The 25655-nt window shown below is 50.0% G+C and overlaps 7 protein-coding genes across 7 annotated transcripts; 5 read left to right on the top strand and 2 right to left on the bottom strand.

The window, feature by feature from the left end:
- Positions 1-2252: 2252 nt before the first annotated feature.
- On the top strand, positions 2253-2486 carry N7462_002606 (uncharacterized protein; the record flags this gene model as incomplete). Its single annotated transcript, XM_057074332.1, has 1 exon — positions 2253-2486. One exon carries the CDS (start codon positions 2253-2255, stop codon positions 2484-2486), a length of 234 nt encoding a protein of 77 aa, XP_056937973.1.
- Positions 2487-3349: 863 nt separating this feature from the next.
- Positions 3350-5677, top strand: N7462_002605 (serine/threonine-protein kinase; the record flags this gene model as incomplete). The annotated part of the gene is made up of 4 exons (XM_057074331.1): positions 3350-3784; positions 4162-4406; positions 4478-5038; positions 5107-5677. The coding sequence occupies 4 exons, from the start codon at positions 3350-3352 to the stop codon at positions 5675-5677; spliced, it is 1812 nt and encodes a 603-aa protein (XP_056937972.1).
- A 1798-nt stretch (positions 5678-7475) lies between these two features.
- On the top strand, positions 7476-7790 carry N7462_002604 (uncharacterized protein; the record flags this gene model as incomplete). Its single annotated transcript, XM_057074330.1, has 1 exon — positions 7476-7790. One exon carries the CDS (start codon positions 7476-7478, stop codon positions 7788-7790), a length of 315 nt encoding a protein of 104 aa, XP_056937971.1.
- A 2323-nt stretch (positions 7791-10113) lies between these two features.
- On the top strand, positions 10114-12027 carry N7462_002603 (MFS general substrate transporter; the record flags this gene model as incomplete). The annotated part of the gene is made up of 4 exons (XM_057074329.1): positions 10114-10277; positions 10341-10611; positions 10673-11015; positions 11096-12027. The coding sequence occupies 4 exons, from the start codon at positions 10114-10116 to the stop codon at positions 12025-12027; spliced, it is 1710 nt and encodes a 569-aa protein (XP_056937970.1).
- Positions 12028-13099: 1072 nt separating this feature from the next.
- N7462_002602 (uncharacterized protein) lies at positions 13100-15132 on the bottom strand (the record flags this gene model as incomplete). Its single annotated transcript, XM_057074328.1, has 5 exons — positions 13100-14257; positions 14284-14505; positions 14564-14576; positions 14646-14745; positions 14877-15132. 5 exons carry the CDS (start codon positions 15130-15132, stop codon positions 13100-13102), a joined length of 1749 nt encoding a protein of 582 aa, XP_056937969.1.
- Positions 15133-19203: 4071 nt separating this feature from the next.
- sxa2 (putative pheromone processing carboxypeptidase (Sxa2)) lies at positions 19204-20944 on the bottom strand (the record flags this gene model as incomplete). Its single annotated transcript, XM_057074327.1, has 3 exons — positions 19204-20323; positions 20397-20679; positions 20746-20944. The coding sequence occupies 3 exons, from the start codon at positions 20942-20944 to the stop codon at positions 19204-19206; spliced, it is 1602 nt and encodes a 533-aa protein (XP_056937968.1).
- A 2016-nt stretch (positions 20945-22960) lies between these two features.
- Positions 22961-24777, top strand: N7462_002600 (60S ribosomal export protein NMD3; the record flags this gene model as incomplete). Its single annotated transcript, XM_057074326.1, has 4 exons — positions 22961-23022; positions 23117-23215; positions 23293-23591; positions 23654-24777. 4 exons carry the CDS (start codon positions 22961-22963, stop codon positions 24775-24777), a joined length of 1584 nt encoding a protein of 527 aa, XP_056937967.1.
- Positions 24778-25655: the final 878 nt, after the last annotated feature.

Below are 25655 nucleotides of genomic sequence, written 5' to 3'. Positions count from 1 at the left end.
CCGACAGTGCAGCGAGTGCGGTTGGTGGCTGGGACGGTCGGGCTAGATGCACGCAGAGCCAGCAGTTTTGTCCCATCAGAGGCTATAAAGTAAGCCAGAGGATGTGTCAAATTAAGAGAGAGATAGAGAGAGATCTCTCAGGACAGAAGAGAATAAGGGTATGTTCTATAGATATTCTATAGGGTTTGGTGTGCTGCTATCGTGAGAGTGGACTGTATAGGATGAGAGGATGTATAGAGTACGTGGTCTCTTGAAGTGACCAGTCCGCAAACAAAGAGGGGGCTTAAAGGGAACTAATGTTTCAGTATCTCGTGGGCCCCCCTAACCTTCCAGATGCCGTAGATCAGATCTGATCTATGATGTCTAATCACGGTCGAAATTCCAGACCATACAAGAGTCCACGACGAAGTTATCAGCGCTAACAAAGGGTGTTCCACGTTCGCTTATTCGCTTAATGGCGCCGTTAGGGGGGGGCGGACTTTGTGTGACCCGAGACGAGAGACTCGAAGCCCCGAAGGATGTCAGAGGCGCAACGATGCACGGGGGGGAAAGACTTTACGGCCCCGGGACGGGCCATGGACTGGACCAGAACTGCCCTTCAACGGGAACACGGTGCCTTGCGGACTAGCGGAACAGCGGGACGGATCCTATCTCGAGTCCACTCACATACAACATGTACATAGGTACACCTCCTCCAAGCACCTAGAATGCAGGATGTGCAGGATGTGCAGGATGTGCAGGATCTGTTCCTAGGATATGCTCCGTACCTTTGCTATGGAACCGCATTCACCCTTCTCCATGTGGTGCACCGGAAAAGAACCCCATGCAGAGAATCATAGGATCATCGGTAAGGATGTCTGACAGTATGCCTCAAAACAAATGCGTTCCTGAAGGCCCCCCTTTGGAGCACCCTCTCTCTTTACTTTATCGGCCCTCCAGACGGTTTCATGCTTGGATGGGCCTCCACAAGAATCCACGGATGTGCCCAACCTCCTCCCCTCGTGGTTGGTTTACTTTCACTACCAGGGTCAACTTCCTCCTTGAGTCTTTTGGTTTTTTTTTTTTGGTTTTTATGTCATTTTTTGTGGTCTCTCTTATCTGTTTGGGGGTTGGTTGCCCTTTTTATTTTCCGGAAACTCCTTGCATCCACTCGCAGACTTGACCCTGGATGCAGGCCGCTTTGGAATAATAATGTGCAAGCCACTCTCACATTCCAAGTGTGAAACCCACTGCACGTCTCAAATCTGCTTTGTCCTGTACAGGTCGCTTTCTCGGTGCTCTCTCTCTCTCTCCTACTCGCTCGCTCGCTCGCTCTCTTTTGGGGCCAACCCAGCCATAACAAGGGGCGGGAAGCAGAAGGTAGGAAGGAAGTATACTAACCAATGCCCGGCTCGTGGCCAGACCCGGGTCGATCAGTCGATGATCAGAGGACTAGTGGAGGAGAGGGCCAGGGGCTCTGAACCATCTGGGGAATGCCTGGACCTGTGACATAAGTCCCCAGTCCGTCCCCCAGAAACCCCTCCCGGCGAGCCTGGCCAGCGAATGCAGTGCGGGTTTTGCTGGGGCTTGTTTGGAGTTGAGGGCAAAGTGGCGAAGAATGACGATATGTCCGAGGACTGGTTCAGCCCCGGTTGAGATCTTGATCTCACTCCCCCCCCCCAACCTTTTCTGGTTGCCCACCAACCCTGTGTGTCCTGCCAGCATCATAGGCATCGTCATCGGCATCATTGGGGGCACAACGACTCCAGGGACCTCGTTCCATCCTCGGTCAACATCGCACAGCGTTTAGAGGGGGAGGGCGGCGAGGGCGGCGAGAGGGACTAGAACATAGCTACTAGAAACTAGACTATAGCTATTGCTGCGAAATCCCATTGGATTCGTCAAGCATCCAAGCCGAACCACTTCAGCTCCGCACATGGTACATGCTGCATGTTTCGTACGGACAGCTACATTAGCGGGTTAAGCGACGAGGGCTGGCTGAATCGAGAAAAGAGTAGAGAGAGAAAGAGAAAGAGAAAAAAAAAAAAAAAAAAAAAAAAAAGTTGGTCGGGGCTATAGGGGCCCTGGGGCCCTGGAAGGTCCAAGGTATCACTGGGTTGAGCTCTCCGTCTCCCTGTCCGGTCAATCTAGAGATGGTCCGAGTCCTTCGTCCGAGATGATAGGTGGCGGCGGACTCCGACCAAGGACAGGATTGGAACGAGGCGTAGTGGAGATCGACCGTTGACTGATCACGAACAAGGCACGAGTCGACTATGGAGCTATGGAGACATGACTCCGTCGTCCAGAACTATACAAGCGAGACGGTTGAGACGGCGATGTCGAGATGGGTACTTTGGTTGCGGTACAAGAAAAGCAACCTCGAGGTTTTTCGGGACCCTCTCCAGACTGTCCCAACTATCCGACTGCTCGGTCGTCCGGGGAGCTCGTTCCGTAATCCGATGATGTGTGCTATGATCTCAGCCGACATTATTAATGTCGACGCTTAATCTAACGGGTTGACAGGGAGATCGTCAGTGGCGGCCGGGCCATGACGACAGACTTCAACGGAGCGATGGTGGGACAAGATCCATCGCGAGGGCATTGAGGGAACAGGGCGGTCACTCTACCAGAGCGCGCTGTTGCGAGTCCGTATAGCTCGATGAACTGACCGCGATTGAGCTGCAATTCGCATGCTGGATGGTCGTGCCCAGAGAAGCCATCGTGCCCAGTGCCCAGGTGGTACCAAGATTCCGTCCCAAGCCGTGATGACATCGCCCGAAGATCCCACGTCGTCATAGGCTTCGCCCTTCCCTTCGTTCCCCCTCCCACATCCAGCAAACGAGCCGCCGTCATAAGCTGTACGCCCTTGGCCAGTGCCTCGTTCCTCGTTTTCTCGCTTTTTTCCGTCTCGCATTTCTCGTTTTAGAGTGGGCTCTATTCTGACCTGATCCTCTCTGACCTGCCCCCCCCCTTTTTGTGCTGCTTTCCCCCCACCGAACGGCCGCCCGTGATCTCTATCTACTCGACTACTTGATTTCACCAGCTCACCCACTTGCACCATCTTGCTACCACACACGCCCTTCGCCCTTCCTACCTACCCTGTTCCACTTGACATTCGATTCTCTTCTCCTCTCTGATCTCTTCCGCTGGTCGCCTTCACAATTCCTCGTGAACTCGGTCTGCGCAAATCCCCCCCTCCTCCTGTGACTTCACCTGCCGCTCCTGAAGTCATTTCACCCCGCGGTTGACCAACTTTTTTCGGGTCTGCCTGGGCGATCCCAGTCCGCCCTTCCCCCCCCCCCCAGTCCTTTCACAAATCAGCGTTTGCTTCTTCTTCTTCCTCCTCCCCCTTCTCTAAACTCTGCCCACCATGAGCACCATACAGAATATCAAGAACTTCATTCGGCATGGGAAACAAGCTCGGTTGGTGACCCCCCACTCCGAGCCCACCACCGACGTGTCCACCATCCACGCCGAGCAACAACCACAGCCCCAAGGCCAATTCTCCCCCGCCCTCGGCGCATTCGATACGGGGGATCGCGAAAAGCATGGCCAGGCAGCCGCCCAGAAGCCATCCGACGCCCAGGTCCGGCGGGATCGCTCCGTCGAAATTGAACGGTTGGTTGCGGAGGAGAACATGAATCGCTCCAAGATGCCCAAATACCCCGGTCTCGAGCGTTGGATTTTAGTCGAGAAGATGGGCGACGGCGCCTTCAGCAACGTCTATCGGGCGAAGGACTCTACTGGTCAGCATGACGAGGTGGCCATCAAGGTGGTGCGGAAGTTCGAGATGAACAGCAATCAGGTAGGGTGACCAGGTGGTCTTACTTTCCTTGGTGCACGTTCTGTGTGTTTCTTGTTTTTGTTTTTCTTCTTCTTTCTCTTGGATTTCTTTCTATTCTGCTGTCCCGGTGGTTGCAGTGCTTCCAGTCGGTTACGTTCTTTGTGGGAATCTCGTCGCCAATTTGTTTTCTTGTAGTCCGATCACCTTCATCCCAGTGTCAAGAAGGTCCCACGGGCTGCAGAGGTGCGCCAAAAAAATCTCCTATCCCAATCTCTCATCTGCATGGGGTGTGGACCAGTCCGTCCACCGCTACCTTTTTCTCTCTTGGTGTCTTCTGCGTTGTGCCCTAAAGTTATGGCTGTCGAACCTGGTGACTGATCATTCATTCTGCCCTACAGCGAGCGAACATTCTCAAGGAGGTCCAAATCATGCGCAACCTCGACCATCCCCACATTGTGAAACTGATCGACTTCTCCGAGTCCCGCCAATATTACTACATCATTCTCGAGCTCTGCCCTGGTGGCGAGCTGTTCCATCAGATCGTCCGGTTAACATACTTCAGCGAAGATCTCAGCCGACACGTGATTGTACAGGTTGCGAAGGCAATTGAATACTTGCACGAGACATCGGGCGTGGTGCATCGGTTCGTATTGCTGACGTTTTGTCCACTGATGAAGAGCGGTGAGGCCCCAGAGCTAACGGGCGACATGCCAGTGATATTAAACCGGAAAATCTACTATTCTACCCGAGTCCCTTCGTACCGAGTCGCCGTCCCAAGCCCCAACAACCGGGTGATGAAGATAAAGAAGATGAAGGAGAATTTATTGCGGGCATCGGCTCCGGTGGTATCGGGAAGATCAAGATCGCGGATTTTGGGCTGTCCAAGGTGATCTGGGACAGTCAAACTATGACTCCTTGCGGAACTGTCGGGTATACAGCCCCAGAGATTGTGAAGGACGAGCGCTATTCAAAGAGCGTCGACATGTGGGCCATGGGCTGTGTTCTCTATACGCTTCTCTGTGGTTTCCCACCCTTCTATGACGAGAGCATCCAGGTGCTTACAGAGAAGGTGGCGCGCGGCCAGTACACCTTCCTCTCGCCGTGGTGGGATGACATCTCCAAGTCTGCCCAAGATCTCATCTCCCACTTGTTGACTGTGGACCCGGAGAAGCGTTATACCATCAAAGAGTTCCTGGAGCATCCTTGGATCCGACAAACCAACGAAGAAACGACTCCCGCAGCTGATGCGCCTCCCTGGCTACGCCAATGGGCCAGGTACGCCAGAAAGACCCGCAGCACCTCGACCCCGCTGGTGCCGATCAAGCCCCCTACCAGCCTGTCAGCTCGCGTGTTCTGGATATTCCGTCTACTGCGTCCGAACGTCGAATGGATTTCCGCTCGCCTGGCGCGTTCAACCTGCGGGAAGTGTTCGACGTCGGTTATGCCGTCCACAGACAAGAGGAGGAAGGCAAGCGCAGGCGGAATCGTCAACAAAATGCTGCTCGCAGTGGTCATCCATTGGCTGGTTTCCAATCTGCTCTTGGCTCTCTCAACGAAACTTATGATGATGAATATGACTATCGTCCCCAGGCTGAAGGAAACCGAGACCAGCCACCGACCAAAGTCGCCAAAGGCAGCACCCAGCAAGGAGGCGGCGACATGGCAGGCATGGAAGCCAAGCTCCGGTCCACGAACCTCGGGGCCCAGAGCAGCGCTGCCCAAGCTCGGCAGGCCGCCCGTCAACCACGACAACAAGGCTACGGACAGCACGATGCGACTGTGGCTGCCGCAGCCAAGCAAGCTATTCGCAAGCCTAATGCAGCTTTCGAGCTTAGCCTTGATAATGCGACGTTGCTCGAGAAGCGTGGACGTCGGAATCAGGCGCCACCGCAACAGCAGCAGCAGGCGGTCTAAGTCAGGGAATTTACACACGACTTAAGTCCCGACAAAAGATCTCTGCCCATATCCCCCCTACTCGATTTGCTTTGATGAGCGCTACGTTGCATGATTTTCTTCATCCTCTTTTTCATCATATACACGATTTTGACGATGCCACCTTTGATCTCATGACCAGCGCATCTCATCCTCCTTTCTTTCTTCCACCCTTTTCACCTCCACAATCTCCTTTCTATGTGCGGTACCAGATCAATTGGCGAAGAAGAACATGCATTCTCGAATCCTAGGTTTCTTGATTTCTTGACTGGGCGCCGGCGGGGTAGGACTCGACTCGGGCCATTTTTCTACTTCTCATGGGTTGTGTGTTATTTTTGTTTTCATCTTGCTTTTTTTTTTTGCCCCTGCGTTTGCGGAGCTGCGGTCTGATCTGGATGGAGTTTTTATGGTTTTTTTCAAATAGGGATCATTGTTGCAATTATGTTCATGGATTCTCTCGCCTTCCATTTTTCCAATTCTTATTCATTCTCCCATCTCATATTTATGGAAGAAATCGTTAACTGCAGTTCCGACTAGGCCCTGTCTGGCCCGAAGCTTGATTTCTAAGCTTTTGCTTTTTCCCTCCCGCATCCTATCGTCCTTTTCCTGGGCGTTGAGATCGTTTTATTGTGCCATGTGTGGTAACAGGAAGCTGGGTTTATGGGAGATGTAAAGATGATCTTTTATTCTTATGAGGGAATTAGTGATAAGCTAGTGGTGACGATGCCGTCACGTGGTAACAATGTGGGTCCGGAATCTTCGTAGATGATAGAGGCTGTCTATTTCCAATGTGACTTGTTGCTGTCATACTGACAATTAACATCGCCGTTTTCTTTCTTTACTTTAACTGATCCATATTCTAATGTTCTTGTATTCAAGAAGCTGCTTCTTGGTTTAAAAAACAGTGTACCTATTGGGGTCCGATCAGTGATACTCCATTACTAATTATCTGATTAAGTTGACATTGTTCCTACTAATTAATATATCGAGACCGGGATGTACCCTGAGTCCTTAAATGTCGAAAATCGTCCCCCTTTTCTCCCGCCTGGCTCTTCATATTAAAAGTATATTGTACGTTACGCTGAAAAAATAAAAAGAGGTTTGGTCAGTTAGTACAATGTATGCGGCATAATCCACTTTATATCTATTCTCGCGCCCTCGAAAGCAGATCACACAAATTAAATCAAGGCATAAAAACGTCATCAGGGCCTACCTGTGGAAAGTACAAGTGATTAGATGCTGGCTTTGGTTTTTGCTGAAAGACAAAGTCGGCTCTCACTGATGTTAAAAATACCCATTTTTTTAACCGCCTTTGATAATCCAGAAGCTATTTTCATCTCATGGAGGGTCCTTAAACGGTATTAAGTGCGAGTATTTCGGGGCTGGAGGCTGGTTTTGTAGGCGCTGTGTGTCTAGCGCCTAGAGGGTGGCGAATATTCCTTCATACTTAGAAAACTCCACTTTGAACCGTCACCTATGGTCAAAACTTCAAGGTCAGCTACTAATAGAACATGCTCGGAATATCATCAGAGATACTGTCACGACACCGAATTTATATTTAGAAGCTATAGTATATTGGGATATAATACTGGTGCTACGATGGAAGTTATTCTCACCGAGACCAAGCAATACTTAAGTCAAATCATATCCTCGAAACAATGTCTTTCTATTGTATATCAAGCATCGAATCTAGCAGAGTACCCTTCTATCAATTCTAAGTTCTTCAAACTTCAGTCTATCTACGAAATCTTCGTGTCTACTTACCAGTACGTTCGAAAAAATGGCAGCCAACCCCAATACTCCAGGACATCGGGCCAGGCAGACTACCCAGGAGCGCACGGCATCGCAAATCCAAGCCGAGCTTCGAACAGTCAATCAACAACTTCAGCAAATTGGAATCCGTGTAAAGGAGTCGAATCCATATAAGGAAATGGAGAAAGCTCGAAAAGCGCTGAGTACCACCACTTTAAAAATAGAAAAACATCGAGCCGCCCAGTTGGAACGCCCTTGTCCACCGGAATGTCCCATGGAGCAGCTTCTTGGTGTCAAAGAAAACGAACAAGCAGAAAAATTCAACGAAAAAGTCTTAGCCTAGAACACCTACTTCATCAACACTTGGGAGCCCCGAGCTGCTCCATTAAGAGCGTTAAAGCGCAGTCTTATAGCCGAAAATGCTACCGCTCTTGCAGGATAGAAAATAATGGAGATAGATAGAAATGGACATATATTTGTCATCAAGGTATTTCATATAAGAATATGAGACAATGAACCTTTTTCTAGACGTCCGATATTCTCTTTCAGAGCAAAGTTGGATAAAACCATCCAGTGAATTCACACTGTGGTACTTGATGCTATAGAGAGAGTAGAATCAGAGTAGCTAGGTTATAGATGTTGAGAGTAAATCAGGTATGTGTTGTAATATTAGCGCTGCCAGCGTAGGTAGTGGTTTTTTCCATTTTCTTCTTCTCCTCTCCGACTTCGAAATCCGCAGTAAATACACACTGTTTCTCACAGGAATTGGCTCATGTTAGAGACCAGTTCGATATTGACCGGGCCGTTATAGATATAGAGCGACGAATTTCTTCCAGTGTGTTTTAGCGTTTTATGAAGCGGAAACTAAAAAGCTGCTATAAACCCAGGATGATATGCTCCCTCTACAGATTTTCCCTGTTGTGAGAATTTATGATGTGGCCGGCATCACCTTCTCTAGAGATAGGGTGACGGCGGCGTACTAAAGCCGTCGAGGCTATTCGGATATCTTGTGACGTCCGAATGGGATGGCCTCATCCGGTCGACGGCTTCAAAAACAATTATTCCCTCAAAGGTAGGGGATATAAACGAAAAGTAACTCATTTCATGCTTCCATTGCAGATCTACTGTTTCCACAGTCAGTATGCGAAGCACTGCAGGCGGCAGAGACACATGGAGTTGAAGCTTTCGAATGCTAAGCTGGAGATCAGGGAGGGGACTACTGTCTTTCCCAAGGATGGAGTGATCACCTTGCTTCCCCCATAAAGGAATGTTGAGGCTCGCAAAGGTGCGTTTCTCGGTGCTATTAGATTTCTTTTCCTTACTATCCTGCTTTATGAAGGAATGATTCCGTCCTTCTGTTGATGTTATGTGATTATCGAAGCCTGTTTATATGTCAACTGTTCGACATTCTAGACACAGATGATTCAGTCCTCGCTGGGTTAGCTACCACAAAGGATATCTAAGAGGGAAATCAGTCGATTCTGTTCCGGCGGAATATGTGTGGAAAATCCCTGTTACCAGGAGATTGATACCAGCCGGCAAGGAGATGTTGGATTAGTGGATAGATTGGTATGAATGCTTATCCACCTGCTTCGATCTTTCGCTGTCTCAACTGAGATCATATTTTATCTGATTGTCTTGAATTGGAAAATATCTGTGCAGATTCTTATTTTGCGACTGAGGATTCAAAATGGCGTTGGTGTTTTGGATCCACCGGTGCCCGCGGGCTCCGTTTAAGCTCCGTTACCGATGAGAGCGACATTCAAGAGCACAATCTAGATTTAGGCAGCAAAGTATCATCTTTCGCCTCGATAATATACGCCATAACTGGGAAATGGCCTCCAAGCATGACCCACAGGGTGGAACTGGTTATTAGTCAAGGTAGCAGTTGGAGATGGGCATGTGGACGTACCAGGCACATGGAATATCTAGGCAACAGTCATAAGCTTCGGTGAGCTTTCTCCACGAGAGCTTGATATTTTCTTAGGTCTCGATTTTCAACACGTTGTACCGTAAAAATGAAATCTGATAAGATCCAATGTGCTTCCGAAGATTTCCCGTTAACCTTATTCCATTGAGTTGAGAACTTTGACCTGGTCAAAGTGTCGGAATATGCCGGTTCATTAGTGACTAGCTGATAGCACTAGGCCGTAAGACATCAGTAGTATCAGGCCCATGGCGGCAACTCAAGATTTCGCTGGCTTGAGCAGGCCTTGCATGAATGCTCACTTCGGCGTCAAGAGCATGCATTAAACGTACACTGCCCAGCTAGTATCATCCTTTAGGAATATTATATCGAAGAGTTGAATTTCTAAGCCGAGCTGACTAGAGATAAGATTTCCCAGTGATTGTCTCAAATTTTGCTGCTCCTGGTGCAGCAGACACCCCATTGCCATGAAGGAAAACATACTGAACAGCACTAATGGGTTCCAGATCCACAATGTGTCCGAAGGGTCTTTTTATCACCTGAGTCGGCCATTGGCGTCAGACCCGGAACGAAAAATAAAACTCCACATCAAATTTTAAATAAATCAGGCCAGATGTGGCGGGAGGTAAACAGAAGTTCTTCTTAAATAAACGAGCTTCCCTACACAGTTCCTAGATATCTAGGCAGCTTTTGAGCTAAGTAACAAATTCTCCTACCGTTTTCATTAGCCAAAGTTGTTATGGCCGATAGTCAGCCTTCCAAGGCTCCGGAGGTGTGCGAGAATCCAATGCCGTTCGATCCTCAATCAGTATCAGAGGAGCAAGACAAACAGGACGGTGTTCGAGTTGCTGAAGCAATCACCGCTTCATGGTCCAAAGGCTCACTCATCCTCGTTTATGTCTGGTAAGCAATCTTTTGAACGAAGAGGTACCTTTGTCCTTCTAACATGTTGAACCAAACAACTAGCATGTGGCTTTTGTATTTTGTCAATGCACTCCAGTCAAGCTTGACTTCAAATCTTTCAGCGTACATCACAAGCGAGTTCTCACAGCACTCCCTGCTTACAGTAATCAGTGTTGTCACAAGCGTCATGGGTGCAGCATGTTTAATGCCCATCGCCAAGGTTCTGAATATGTGGGATCGTACTGTGGGAATGGGTATCATGGTCCTCGTCACTATAATGGGCCTGATCATGATGGCCTGCTGTAAGAACATTGCCACTTACTGCGCTGCACAGGTAAGCTCACATATTTTACATATGGTTTGCACAATGTCTCCTGAGAACTGACCCTTACTAGGCGTTCTACACAGTTGGCCTTACCGGTGTTATATTCTGCGTCGACGTGATTACCTCTGACACATCGTCTTTGCGTAATCGAGGAATCGCCTTTGCTTTCACCTCCTCGCCCTCCATGATCACCGCGTTCGCCGGCTCCCCGTTATCCAACCAGTTCCACGAGACAAACTGGCGATGGGCCTATGGAACAATTTGCATTATTCTTCCTATTATTGCCCTTCCCTTGATGATTACCTGGGAGTTGGCGAAGCGGAAAGCGGACAGAGAAGGTCGACTACAGTATAAACCAAAGACTATCCGTACCGTGTCAGAGGGCTTCAATTTTTATCTCGTTGAATTTGATGGTGAGCAAAATATCAATAACTTTGTATTCTATCCCACCCGTTGTACCATCAAAACTAATGCGATATGTTTCAATATATAGCCATCGGAATATTTTTAATGATTGGTGGTCTGATTCTTTTCCTCGTTTCATTCAATATTGCTGGAAACACTGAAGGTGAATGGAAATCAGCCAAGATTATCGCTATGATGGTTGTTGGCTTCTTTGTCCTGATTGCTTTTGTGGCCTGGGAGCGTTGGGGAGCGCAGAAACCATTCATTCCGTCGCATCTGCTCACCAATCGCACGGTCATCGGTGCCTGCCTCCTAGATATAACTTATCAGGTGTCATACTATTGCTGGTCAACCTACTTTACGTCATTCCTGCAGGTTGTCTACGGAACTAGTCTCACTCAAGCTGGCTATATCAGTGCCATCTTTGATTTCATGGACCCCATCTGGCTCATTGGATGTGGCTATTTGATTCGAGTTACTGGCCGGTTTAAATGGTTATTGATGTTTGCTGTCCCACTTTATATCTTGGCTAGTGGGTTGATGATCTACTTCCGCTCTCCTGGTCATAGCATTGGGTATATCTGCATGTGCCAGATCTTCCTGGCTGTTGGTGGTGGTACTCTGATCCTAATTGAGCAAGTCTCTGTCCTCTTCGCATCTAAGCATGAAGATTATGCAGCCATGCTAGCGTTGTTGAGCACGTTCGGTAACCTGGGCGGCGCTGTGGGCAACAGTGTTTCAGGCGCTATTTGGACAAACATACTACCGGGAAAATTGCGAGAGTTCCTGCCCGCGGAGACTCAGGAAAATTGGTCTGAGATTTACGAATCATTGGAAACTCAGCTGAGTTATCCACTTGGCTCAGCTACTCGCATTGCCATTCAAGATGCATATGCCTACACTCAGCGGCTCATGCTGATTACCGCGACTGTAGTCATGAGTCTTTCAATTGCATGGGTACTGATGATGAAGAACATCAAGGTCACGGACAACAAAAACCTTTCGCAAGTTGTGTTTTGAATCGACATGGTTGGTTACCTGGTGAGTTTTTGCTTCGAAATATCCACAGCTAGGACCACATGCTGATGATACATCCATCTATTAGAGATTCTGATATGACTATGGATTTTGTACGGATACATCGTGCGATATTTGGCATAATGATACATTCAAGGAGGTCTTTCTTATGAAAGCTCTTCGGGTGGTTTAAGTAAGGTTGTTTTGAGTAAATGTACGTAGGAGGCTTGTATTCTCAAGATCTTGATATGTCAAGGTTTGGATGTATCAGAAGCCAAATTTATCGCAATATTCGCACCTCGTTAGTATGTAGTTCGTTCGTCTCAATTTATAGTGTCGACCCATACATTCGAGTGTGTTCCGTGAAGTATAGGCGCAGAATAGAGGGCAGTTGGGGGCCTTGGGTGGCCAAGTGGCGGCTCGCCGTCGAAAGTTACGGGTAGAAAGGCGGAATTTTCTGGCACCAGCAATTATTATTTTCAGCGTTGAATTCACTGATCACTATGTTCGAGATGTAATATATTTGCTATGAAGGTAGATAGGTATACTGAATTCAGATTAGACTGGGTCGTAGGCGGATCTTATAACGCACAGCTAAAGTAGGCGGCAAAGGCCATGCATTCCCTCCTAGGGGAGGAAGGCCTGGAGAGGTACCGCTGCGGTGCAGAAAGTGGACCGGAAGTGCCTTTTGGATCATGGTAGTTCATGGCCACACTGTAGGCGCATCGCCGATGTGTAATAGAATACTGAACGAACCGCTGGTCGCCCTGCTGCACTAGGTTGGTCGTTTTGCATTGGCAGGTGCGTATATGAGTCGCCGCTAGAGCCGTGGCATGAAGATGGGGGACCGGCGACACCATTTTCGGCATCATTTAACACGGTTTCTGGTATCTCCAGTGCAAGCCGAAATGTTGAGGTAGTTATATACTGAATGGACTGACTGTAGAAACAACCCAGCCTGACTCTGTTGTACTAGGCAGACGGCACCGGGCCGTGTCTGCTGGAGGCCAGTATAACAATAGAGAAAGGTCTCAAATTTTGAAATTTCAAATACGTGTTGGATTTGATTGGTCTTTTACAGGGACTGCTTGCCCCTGGTCTCGATGGGGAGGAGGACCATCGCAACAAAGGCGGCAAGAATCAGGGCACCGGAGGCATATATCGGGGCATCTGGACTAGATCCGCCCGCATAAATGGCAACCAGCGGGGCACAGAGACCCGCAATACGGTTCAAACAGCTTGAAATACCAGTAGCAGTGCCGCGAACAGGGGCCGGGAACACTTCGGGGGTGTAGGCATATAGAACACCGTACATAATGTTCTGGAAGAAAGCCTCAATGCAGGTGCAGGCCAGCTGGACGTTGGAGTTAGAGGAAGCAGTGAAGCAGAACAGCAGCACACCGGTGATCATGGTGGCAATGGCCATGGTGCCCTTGCGGCCAACATACTTGATCTCCACAGTGTAGCAGGCCAAGACGGAACCCGGCAGACCAACGATCGAGGAAATGGCGTAGTTGCGGTACGTGATATAGGTGGAGTTAGTGGTGCTGCCGGACTTGGACAGGTACTGGGGAAGGAAAGCGTTGAACAGAGGGTATCCCATGCCAATAGTGGCCCAGCAGAACCATAGCAGAACGGTGGTGAAGCCCAGGCGCTTGGTCGCAAAAAGGGGGCGGATACGTTCCAGAGAGAACTTGGAGAAGAAGCGCATCACAATCTCGTTATAGCTGAGTTTCTCGACATTCTCCTCGTCGATCACCGTGTGGCCGCCAATCTCGTTGAGAATCTCGGTTGTCAGCCAAGTCTTGGTCTTATTCTTGTACGCAATGCCGTGGACCGAAGCAACGGCCTCTTCCTGACGGCCACGAGACAACAAGTACTTCGGTGACTCGTACAAGTGGAAGAAGAAGAATCGCGCAACAAACATGCAGAAAGTGATGGCACCGAGGGTAAGAACCAGGTAGCGCCATCCCCAGTTCTGAGCCTTCGTGCAACCCTCTGCACTCGAGCAGCTGAAGGTTGGGATATACGCCCAAGCAAACAGACTGCCGATCAACTGGCCAACCGGCCACCAGACACTCAACATGGTCAACATATTACCGGAGGCGAAGGGCAAGAACTCAAGGAAGAGAGCGCCATCAACGGGCAAGTTTCCACCTACACCAAGACCCAAACAGGCGTACAAGGCACAAACACTGGGGACGGACAAAAATTCAGTAACAGGTCTGTTATGCTTTCCAAGTTGATAAAAGTTGATACATACCCAATCCAAGTAGGTCCACCCCCTGCAGCCAAACCGAAGGTGCCAGCCAGGAACAAGGTAGTGTTGAATGCCCATCGGCGGCCAATAATGTCGGATGCAATACCCCAGAAGGAGGCACCGATACACAGACCCAAGAACAACGCACAAGTGGTGAAACGCACGTGTGACTCGGAGATACCAAACTCGTAAGACAGCGGGGTTAGCGTGAGAGCAACACCCTGAAAATGAGGGTTAGTATAGGAGCACGTGACATTCCAGCATGTCGTGAGATCTCACCTGAAGCCAGAGGCTGCAGCGAAAAAAGAGATGTTAGCCAGGTTCATATCCGAGGAAATTTGAGTGGTCAGAATAGGCTTACTTGTCTGCAGTCCAGCCGAAACCACACAGAAAGAAAAGTTCCCATTGGTATCGGCCCATGCCGATATCCTGGAGGGCACGGTTGATCACCTTCGCCTTGCCTGTAAGTTCACCAAATATTAGAAATTTCATTTCTAGACTCACAAACCAACCATTCATGGGATCAAAATAGACGGGAATAGGCGCATATGGCAAATATTTTGCAACGATAGGACCGAATGAGGGCACATACGATCATACACAGAGTCATGGCCAGATGTGGCGACATCAGACTCGACTTCTGCACGGAGAGCTTCCAGCGTCAGATGGCTGGTTTCATTCAGCGAGCCAGCAGAGCCATTTTCCGAGGAGGATGCACGATCCAAAGACTTGTCAGCCTTCTCATCCGCACTAATCGTCTCGTGGGCAGGAGCGCTGGCCAGTGGGATGACGACTCCCGGGAAGTTCTGGCGATCCTTCTTGAAAGGCGTAAACTTAGAGAGCCCCATGGTGGATAGTGGGTAAATGGTCGCGTTGGAGAAAAGGAGGCTTGGAAATGGGTTTGCTGCTATCTGCGGAGATTGTCGTCCAAGGATTTTTGCAAGAGCTGTTTCAACGGGACTGGTTTTTGAAAAGGCTGTCCGTTGGAGCAAGACTACAAAACTGGCGCTGTGGAAGTGTATGGCATATGCAATCGTATCCTAAATCGAAAGAAATTGGGTGGGGAGGGCAAGCTCGCGCTGGGAGAATCTGAAATTGTTGCTGTGGTGAGGGACGTGTCGAGGGAATTGGGGTTGCCGCTTTGCTATTTGAAAGTAGAGTCGTAAGCTCGAAGGAGCCTTGATGCTGGTTTGGTCTCCGTCGATAGAGGCAATTCTTTCGTCTTTTTTTTCTCTGGTCTTTTTTTTTCACAGAAGTGGATGGTGTATATAGGACATCCGACAAGCACGATTTTGAAAGTCACCAGAGCAATCTAATGCACCTGGAGCAGATGAAGGGAGAGGGAGAGGAAAGCTGACTGGAGCTTTACCTCAAACCCAAAGTGTGGAGAGGTAGAGAGATGGGGTATCAAGTATGGAGTATGATGGAGAGAGGGGGATTGGGAAAGAGGGGGGAAGAGTGAGGGAAGATGGAGAAGGAAACGGGAGAGAAGGTAGGATTTGTGAAGCACTATATACACGACCACGGTATCGTGAGCACCTCGTCCTTTTTCTCCCATCTCCCTAAAATTACGGGTTGACCGGTTTCTGGCTCCAAAGAGCGGCAAGGCCGACCAAGGCCAAGTCCCCCAGTCAAAGCGGGCCGTGAAACTCAATGGCGTAAAGACCGTACGTTGCACTAGCCCGTTTGGGGATCCAGCCCTGGAGACCTCGACCATGGTATGATACGCAGTATTGTAATTAACACGTAAAGTCGTTCCGCGGAGGCTGGGGTCGGCCAATGAGACCCAGAATTCGGCCGAACGAGAGGCAATGGATATCAGGCAATAGGATGCGATTGTTCTCGGCAACCGGGTCGACCCGAATGGAAAAAGTAAGAGGAAAAAGAGAAGCGAAAAGGCATGGCGATAAAGAGGTGGCCAAAGAAGAACCTCGATTCTAGCCGCACTAGGCATAGCGTGGGCACCTGTACATTACTGTGTCTGCGTACTCCTCCGTACTCCGTAGATACTGCTGAGACGGCCATGGGTATCCGTATACTCGGCACTACTAGATACTAGGTACAGTATTGGGATTGGTTTACCCCCTACGTGGATCTATTAAGGAAGGCCGCTTTGGGCCTCACAGTAAGGTTGTACATCCAATAAGTTACGAGAAGTGGTGCTCCGAAGGATGTATTGCCAATACGACAACCCTGATGAAGCTGCATATTTATTCGCAAACAATCCCAAGGTCGAATCGCCATCTCCTCAGGCCCGATCGGAGCCGAGAGAATGAAGGGCACTCGGGTCTCTGGTAGAATGATTACACGATGACCGTCAACTGCCTCCCCAAAAAAATAATAACCATTGTAGCCTCAGTCGAGGCCATGGATCCTGGTAAAGTTACTGGTGAAATATTACCGGTAAAACATTACCGGTCCGCAAGCGACCCGACTCCACGTGCACGGCACCGACGTCATCGTCATTCCATTGCGGCTGCAAACCCTTTTTTTTGCTATTCACCTTCTCGAAGTCGGTGATCGACGCCCCTTGGCTTTTCTGTGTTTGGCGCATGCACAATGACTCTACCTTCATGTACCTCACACGATTTAGATAGAAAAGTTCATATACTGATGAGTCTTCTGGGCTCAACAGTCGCCAGCAATCCAATATCCCTCGGTCATCACGTCGTCTTGGCGAAGGCGTGATCCTTACCGCATTCGGGGATTCGTGGGAGTCTATGGGTGGAGACTTTGGACGTTTTCTTGACGGCAGCGAATCAAAATCCCGAAAGCCGTGGCAATCCGACCTACCAGCGGCTCATAAATTACCATTTTGCGACGAGGAAGGGCGTGTATTGACGGTGTTGAGGGCGCCGCCACAAGCCCACTCTCATACTGCTTGTCGCGACACCTCTCTCCAAAAGCGTCGCAACTGGGTTTCAAGTTTCTTGCCATTTCAAACACCGAGCGTGAGACCCGGGTCCGACGGGTGGAAACTAGTGGCACAGCAAGGACCACGCCAGAAACCACTCAAGAAAAGCGAGTGGTGTTGCTCGCAATGTGCGGGATGGCCCGTCCTTTCCCCAGTCCCCAGTCTCTTCTCCCCCAAAGGGTGGACTCGGCAGGGATCGGCAGAAGTCGCGTGCAGCAATGGGATCATCGAGACAATGCACCAGAGAGGTTTTCAGACCGGCCATCACGCAAGGGAAAATCAAGCATCTGGTTTTTGCCTCTTTCCGCCAAGGATATCAGGAAAAATTTTCAGTCGATGCAACCCCTGTAACGATCGCAAACGACATAGAGATTCTATTCGTTGGCGTGTAGCCTCCCCCTCTTGGCAAGCCACAAAGACGCCGTGGCTGTAGAGATCCGATCAATCGCGTGGGCGGGTTCCCCGACATGGCCTGTGTCCCGGAACGACAGCTACAACTTGGTACTTCCAAATTTCTTACATTGCACTGATAATAGCACTGCTTTGATAGAAGGCCCAGTCTCTCCTGATGTATATACTGACATATATAAGCTGCTTTCCTCCCTGTATTCTCACAGTGCGTTTCGTTTCCAGGCGAAGATGAGTACCTACAGTCCCAGGGGTTCTGCTCCTACACCACCTTTGGCAACGATTGTCTCAACATTACGTCCGATCGCATGAGGCTAGTAATGACGAGGTATCGTTCGACAAACTTGTCCCGTATGATTGGGCGGGATTGAATTGCGGAATTCCCCCCACATTTTGGGGCGCACTACCTCTAGCGGTTCTGAATAGTCTCAGAAAGGACGCTGTGAACAGGGACTCCTACAAATCAAATCTCCTGGGTGACTATTACAGGTGTCCCTTTTCGTAAATTTCGCATTGTACAAGTTTAAATGTGTCAATCTCATGTATAATGCCAACATGCGAGCTAAAGCCACAATAATTGATCAATTGAGCCGACTTTACTAGACTTGTTGTTGGACTGGGCCTATTCGGAGAGCTTGGACTGGGCTCCGAGTTCTGTATCATGATGCACGCCAGAAGATAACAGTCATAACCAAATAGAATCACCTCGTATGCATCACTACTGCGAATTTTGGTATTTGGCATGAAAGATAATCCTGATTACCCCCTTCGGCCTCTCCACATCTCTCTAAACCCCAGTGTCCATAAACAGCAATGATAACCAGGTCATCCCGTATCCCGAACGCTCCCGAACCATCGCCAATGGGTCTGAGCCCAATAGATTATATCAAGTACTCCATCAACCTAAGCCCCTGTTCTCGCCCAGCATGGCGGCTGACGGTTCACCTCATCTTAGGGCCAATCCTATCTCAACAGCATAATCAAACGGCCCGGCACGCCCGCCCCGGCTTCGGGCCAGTGAAATTATACTCAAAACGGTAAGCCAGTCCCGGCAGCCGGTGACGCCACCAGCCCTGGCACTGTGGTGAAGTCAATACAAACGATCAGATATGGGCATGCCATTGGGTGCAATTCAATGCATAGGGTTTCCCGCGGGAAACGGGCCAGCCGAGTCAGCAGCATGTCAATGCCCGTGACGATGCGATAAGCATGAAAATCGGGCTCGGTGAGCGCGACACGGGGATCATGCAAGGGCGGAAGATACGGACCGGTTTTCTATTTCCTGGGGTATATTCAGCAACGAAATGCACGATACGGGTGTTACATTCACGTACGGAGTATATGTACTAGTTTTTTGATCTGTGTGGTCTTGGACTTTGCGGTCAACGCGCATTTACGAGCGACAATCGCCTTGGCAAAGTTGAAAGGATACGGTGGATTCCGAGCCCGATGGGGCTGCCAGAGTTATGCGCATTATAGGATGATGCATTGTGACTATTTACGGCAATGAGACTAACATTACTCATCCACGACACTGTGGACTAATTGAGAGATGCGACGGGCAGAATAGCCCTCTGGCATAAGCTAATCCAAGCTCTTAGATCTCGTCAGTGCGCTTCAGCAGCCATTCCAGGTGGCGGTAAGCCGACCGCGGCTGATACTGCGGCTGCATGTGGCCGGACATGTAGGTCTCAACCCACATCAGGCCGCGCTCGTAGTGCTGGATGCCCATAATACCCTGGGCACCATCCAGTCCCGAAGCGCCATTCTCGGCAAAGACTTCGGCGTACATAAGATCTGGGATCTCAATGTTGATCGGGGTAGAGGGCTTCTTCTGGAAGCCGAGGTGGCCGTTCCAGGTCATGTTCTGGATGGCGAGCAGTGTGCCGTTGGTGATGATGACCATGTCATAATCGCCGTTTCCGATGAGCACACGGTTGGTCGCCTCGATGACCTGTGGCAGGACATGCTCGATCGGGTTTGCGGAGGTGTCACCCTCTTGTTCGGGGCCGGAGTCGCCGCCAACGAAGACCGACTCGTTCGAGCACTCGGCCCAGGTGACGTTCGGCGCGTGTAGGGCATGCTTGACGTCGGCGCGATCGAAGTAGACGCTTGCACCGTCGGGTTGGTAGACCAGGGAGGTAGGGAAGGCCAGCACGTCCCACTGCAGCGGGCACATCTGGTTGACTTCGTACAGGTCCCAACACGGGTTGATATCGAAGACTTTTTCATAGATCATGTCGAACACGTCGCAATCGGCCATGCTGGTATAGTTGAAAAACAGGGGTGGCTGCTCCTTGGGCGGGGGAAAAGTCAGATATTCCTCGATCAAGCCGGCGTAGCCGCATTTCTGGTGGAGGTGCTCCAGCTCAGCCATGAACGTCTCGTTAAAGTTAAAGAGGTTCGCGTGGTCTTTGACGAAGGGCACCACGGGAGCCTCCTGCTGAATGTAGTCGAATTGGCCAATGCAGGGATCATAGGCAAGGGCGCCGTGCAGGTCAAAGTACTCTTTATCCTTCTCGTCCAGCATAGCGGCCGAGATGTACGGGACATAGCGGCCAGCATAGCTCTCGCCCGTGACGTAGATCTTGAAGTTCTTGATGCCGAAGAGTTTCTGGAAGTTCTTGAAGAACTTGATGAAATCCTGGGCAATCTCCTCTTGAGACGTCGCAGTCGGCGTACCAGTAGAGTATCCAGTTCCGACGGGCTGGTCGACCCTGTGACGAGAGAAAGTCAATACAAACTAACAGGATCATGATATGACATCTCAATTCACCACCTGTCACCTACCACAGCATGTTGGTCAAGTTCACCCAAGAGTAAGGGTTCTCGACGGGTGCATAGGTACCGGGTTGCCAGACAAACCGACCATTCTCCTGAAAGAAGCCTTCCATGGAACTGCAGCCAGGACCGCCGTTCAGCCAGATGGTGACTTCATCGACCTCCTTGCCGATGGTGGGCTGGAAGATAAAGAATAGCTCGCGCGACTTGTCGTCTGCGTCGATGGGCACCAACCCCGAATACATCTCACCCACATCGAAGGGCACATCGGGCATGTGGTTCACAACGTATGCTATCGCAACCGTAGTTAGTCTTGAGATCGGTCATTTGAACGACTTCCACCTTCCAATTCTCTTACGCTTTGTTTTGTCGCTCAGAAAGCGAAAGTCCTGAGTGGACCTTACAGGCTTCGCATGTGCATCGTTTGCAGCACGCTTCGCTCTCTCCAGCGGATCACGGGCGAGCTGGGCAAAGCGACCATGCTTCGAGGCGACAACTACATCCGAGCTCCACGCTAGAGCCAGGAGGGCCGGCGTCAGGATTGAATTGAACAGCATCCTGTAAGGAAGGGAACTTGATCGAGCAAGACCCGAAAAAGAGCTCAGGTGAAGCGAAAGAAAGAAATATGCCTCGGACACGAACCTCCCGAAAGCCCAGGAGCTTGAGAGAGCGGATTGGGCCTATTTAAAGGGGACCGGGGGAGAGGGGACCCTACGCAATCAACAAGGCTACTTCCAAAGCACAAAGTAACCCCATGTCCACCGCCCGTCAGTGTCGCATGAGCCAATTTCATCAGCTCAGGCAACTCAAGCAATTCAAGCAATTGGGGGGCCTCCCGAGCCCCCGCTCGTTGACCCACCCGTCGCTGCGGGTTGGGCGATGCTTCTTCAACGCCTTCACCTGCACCCCTGGAGAGGCCGATGAGCCACTGATATCAGGTCGATGCACTCAAGCGGGGTTGGCTTAATAGGCGTACTCTTCGGAATGGCCAGTTGCCAGGATATTTCCCGTCTCATTCAATCTCGAGTCTTTGGAGCTCAACAACGATTCCTCCAAAATCGACTCTAGAGTTCGACTCTAGAGTTCGAATAGTACTGTCTACAGGCAAGTTCCAAACAATCAGATGCTGACGACAACCTAGACTTGAAGCTGTTGCTGACGGGGTCCGGGCAAATTAGTACTTGCCGGGCGAGCGACGGATTCCGGGCAACGGACTTTTTCTGGACCTCGCTGAGCCTATCTTGACCCAACTCCTCAGCCCCGACGAAGGTCGCATAGGAGGGAACGAGGCGGGAACGGTGCGGGACTGTTTCATTATTGGTCTGAGGCTATCGGTTTCCCCTCTTCCCGTAGAGCCATCGGCTACAAGGGACGCACGCTGTGCCCCCGCTCGGACAAATCGCGCACGCCAGTGGCGTGAAGGAAAATGGCACGGTCTGAAGGCGGCGTGCCCTTGCAGCCAGAGCATGCCGAGCAATGATCGGGCGCAGCATATATTTTTCCAGGAGATCTTCCGCCGGATAGCGAACTTCATCTCTAGCCGACTCGCAATTTAGTACGGCAAATTAGTGCAATATGCATCGGCCTGAACGAGTCTCCGTCATCGTGAGATCAGACGACGACTCGCGGGGGAGGATGGGGCGCTCCATGTTTAGTTAGCCCCTGATCATCATCTCCACCAAACCAGGATTTGGGCTCAGATGCTTGCGGGGGTTTTTTTGGTCGATGAGATGCGAGCGCTGGTACCTGAACCCAGAACTCCCAACAGGAGCTTCTAGCGTTTCCAAAAAGGACCTGTTTGTCGATGCTAAGCTTTGCGTTTGTGTCTGGTGCTCGGTGAGCCATAGCTTGGGTCTGTGTGCTGCATAAAGGAAACTCCGGCCAGGCCAGCGCCTTTTGGACGTGTCGCCGATCACACGGGACGCCTGCCAATTGGAAGTGCAGACAGAGAAAACCAGCCTGATAAGATCCTGCTGTTATCGGGTGGGCCGTGCCCTCGCTTGGCCGCTGGTGATGGGTGGCCGGCGTATGCCGAAGTTGGATCATGGTAGATGGACACCAAACGTATACTGCAATTTCAGCACCTGAAGATAGTATACAAGAGATTGTAACGCTGAGTAAAGTTTAGGACTAATTTCAGTCTATCCCTCCTAGATAAGTACTTCTTGTTCTATCTGCCCCGGCCGAGACAGTAAGTCCTGAATTGGAAAACAGACCTCAGCCCGAATCCCTTGGAGGCCGGGAATCATGCTTCCTTTTATGCCTGAAGGTAAATATCTTCAACCGCGCGAAATTCGTTGAGAGAAAGCCTCGGCGCAGAGCCGATGGCCTCTAGGCGTTATTGCCCCCCGTACACCCTGAAGGCAGATAACAGATAAGAACCATAGCGGGGCGGGGCGGATATCGCGGGGTGCAAATAGAGCAAACAGCTGCACCAACCGCGCCCCCGCCCGGAGCCACAGACAAAAGTTGATTGACGACAAACGGGATAGAAGATTGACCGACTCTGACCTGGCGTCGTTCCTCTATACTCGAAAGGACATCCGATCGGTATCTTGGAACCTCAAATAACCATGGATTTGGAGGAGGGAGTCCCCATGGCGCGGATGCAAGACCGGCAGTCCGCCGTTGCGACGTGAGTTTCCTATCGCTTCACGAATTTTGGATTGCGATTCATGCTGCGCAAAGTAGACCTGATCAGAATGCTTGCTAACCTCCCTCTGCCTTAGTATCCTGTGTTGTAACTGTGGTGCTGCCATCGATGGAACCACAGCGGCTGGCGCTTTGTGCTCGGACTGCCTGAGGCTTGATGTTGACGTTTCCCATGGGTAAGCTTCCAGTCTCCTCATAGATTCCATCATCGTCAGAAAGATTGACCTGTGTCATTTTGTAACTCTACTTTCAGTATCCAGCGTGAATCGACTCTTCAGTGCTGCAGGGACTGCGAGCGGTGGCTCCAACCCCCCAACAGCTGGGTGGTCGCAGCCCCCGAATCGAAAGAACTACTGGCAGTCTGCCTGCGCCGTCTTCGCGGTTTGGCGAAAGTCCGCATTATTGACGCCAATTTCATCTGGACTGAGCCTCACTCTCGCCGCATCAAGGTCAAGATCACCATCCAGGAAGAAGCCTTTGCCAGCCAGAACGGGACCGTCATCCAGCAGTCATTCGAAGTGGAATATGTGGTGTCATCCCTACAATGTTCTGGTACGTGAATGGTTGCCCTTTCTATTTGAGATGAGATGCTAATATTTGTTCTTGATTTCCAGACTGTAAGAAGTCTTATACCCACAATACATGGAGGGCATCAGTCCAGGTCCGACAGAAAGTACCCCATAAACGCAGCTTCCTTTTTCTCGAACAACTGATTCTAAGGAATGGAGCCCATAAGGATACGGTTAACATCAAGGAGGCAAAGGACGGCCTTGATTTCTACTTTGCAGCTCGAAACCACGCCGAGAAGATGGTCGATTTCTTGACCTCCGTTGTCCCTTGCAAGACAAAAAAGTCTCAAGAGCTCATATCTATGGATATTCACACCAGTGCAAAATCTTACAAGTTCACATTCTCAGTGGAGTTGATCCCTATCTGCAAGGATGACCTTGTTGCACTGCCTATCAAACTTGCGCGCCAACTGGGAAATATCGCGCCCCTGACTCTGTGCTACCGTGTTGGTAACTCTGTCAACCTGATGGACCCGACCACCCTCCAGACTGCCGACGTCCCAACAGGCACTTACTGGAGGTCTCCATTCAAAAATCTTGCTGATGTGACTGAGCTCAAGGAGTTTATCGTTTTGGATATCGAGCCTACTGGCCAGTCAACCGGTAAGTATCAACTCGCCGAGGCGACGGTTGCCCGCGCCTCGGACCTAGGCTCCAATGATACCACTTACTTCACCCGCACACACCTTGGTTCCATCTTGCATGTCGGTGACTCCGTACTCGGGTACCATCTCAGTGGAACCGTATTCAACGATGATAACTTCGAGGCCATCGAGGCGAGTTCCAAGTACAGCTCCACTATTCCGGACGTTATTCTTGTGAAGAAGTTTTACGCCCGCAAGAAGAAACCTAAAAGCCGAGCTTGGCGCCTAAAGCGGATGGCCCGCGAATACGAGGAAGAAGCTCTTGCTGGCGCGGCTATGCAGCAAAGCCGTCGTCAGGAACAGGAGTCCAGCCGTCTTGAGGAGGATTTGGAAATGTTTCTCCAAGATATTGAGGAAGATCAAGAACTACGAAATACTCTGGATCTCTACAAGATTCGAAAACAAAACCAGGACGCTCAGGGTTTGGAGGATACCGATGATAATCAAAGTGAAGATGAAGTGCCGCAGATCAATATGGACGAGCTGCTTGATGATTTTGATGAGCTGCGCATGGATGATGAATGAACTTTTTACAACCGGTACCCTTGTTGATCATGAAAGCGGTTATTTTTGCTTTCCTATCAAGTCTCACATGGCAAAATTAGCGGTTTAAAGCATACAAGGATACAGAACTACGTAAAATCTAGTGTATTTGATGGGTTCCGAGGCAATTTTTCATTTTTCATTAGAAGAGAAAGATAAAGACGACCAAACACGTGGATTCAGTATGTGAGTATTGGACATGGGTGTGGTATTCCTGTGATACGTCCTTCTCTGGACGATAAGAAAGGATTAATTCACTCCATTATTGCCCATCTTTCCCTAATTTCTGCCCTCTTAATCCCTTTGAGCTGGTTATTCAGTTGTTCTCTTGCTGTTCGTCCAGTGACCGGAACATTCACTTTCGATCCGAAGAAGCTGTCAAGTTTTACCACATTTTGAGAAACTTGCACCGTGATTCCAGGCCAAATATTGTCCTCTGTTTTATTGATAGGAGGATACCTTCCGACGTTGGGGATTGTATGCCAGGAATTAAATTCTAGCTCCAGCATTGGTTTCCCAGATACATTCTGTAAAGTCAGTGAAGCAACCCATCGAATCTCGGGCTTTCCATTTTTTTGGATGCGGTCAATCTCAAGCAAAAACTCAGTGTACCCAGATGTTATGAGGCACTCGACAATTGAAATTGCCTCACTCGTCATGAATTTTGCCTCGGATACTTTTTGGCCTACTCTTGATTCATTCTGCCACCCGTGAATGTCGCTTGGGCTTTTCCAGCGGTGAACAGTGACAGGCATCTTGTAGTTTCTTTCTGTTGGATACTTTATGGTTCGGTCAATATTTCACAGATGATTCGGAATGATAATTCAAGAAAAGGCGGATGTTCTTCCTGCTTACCTTCT

The sequence above is a fragment of the Penicillium macrosclerotiorum genome (genome assembly GCF_028827735.1).
Source record: "Penicillium macrosclerotiorum strain IBT 26536 chromosome Unknown utg000002l_segment0_segment0, whole genome shotgun sequence".
NCBI classification, from domain to species: Eukaryota; Fungi; Ascomycota; class Eurotiomycetes; order Eurotiales; family Aspergillaceae; genus Penicillium; species Penicillium macrosclerotiorum.
The sequence above is the reverse complement of the archived record's forward strand: the minus strand, read 5'-3'. Positions and strand labels throughout refer to the sequence as shown.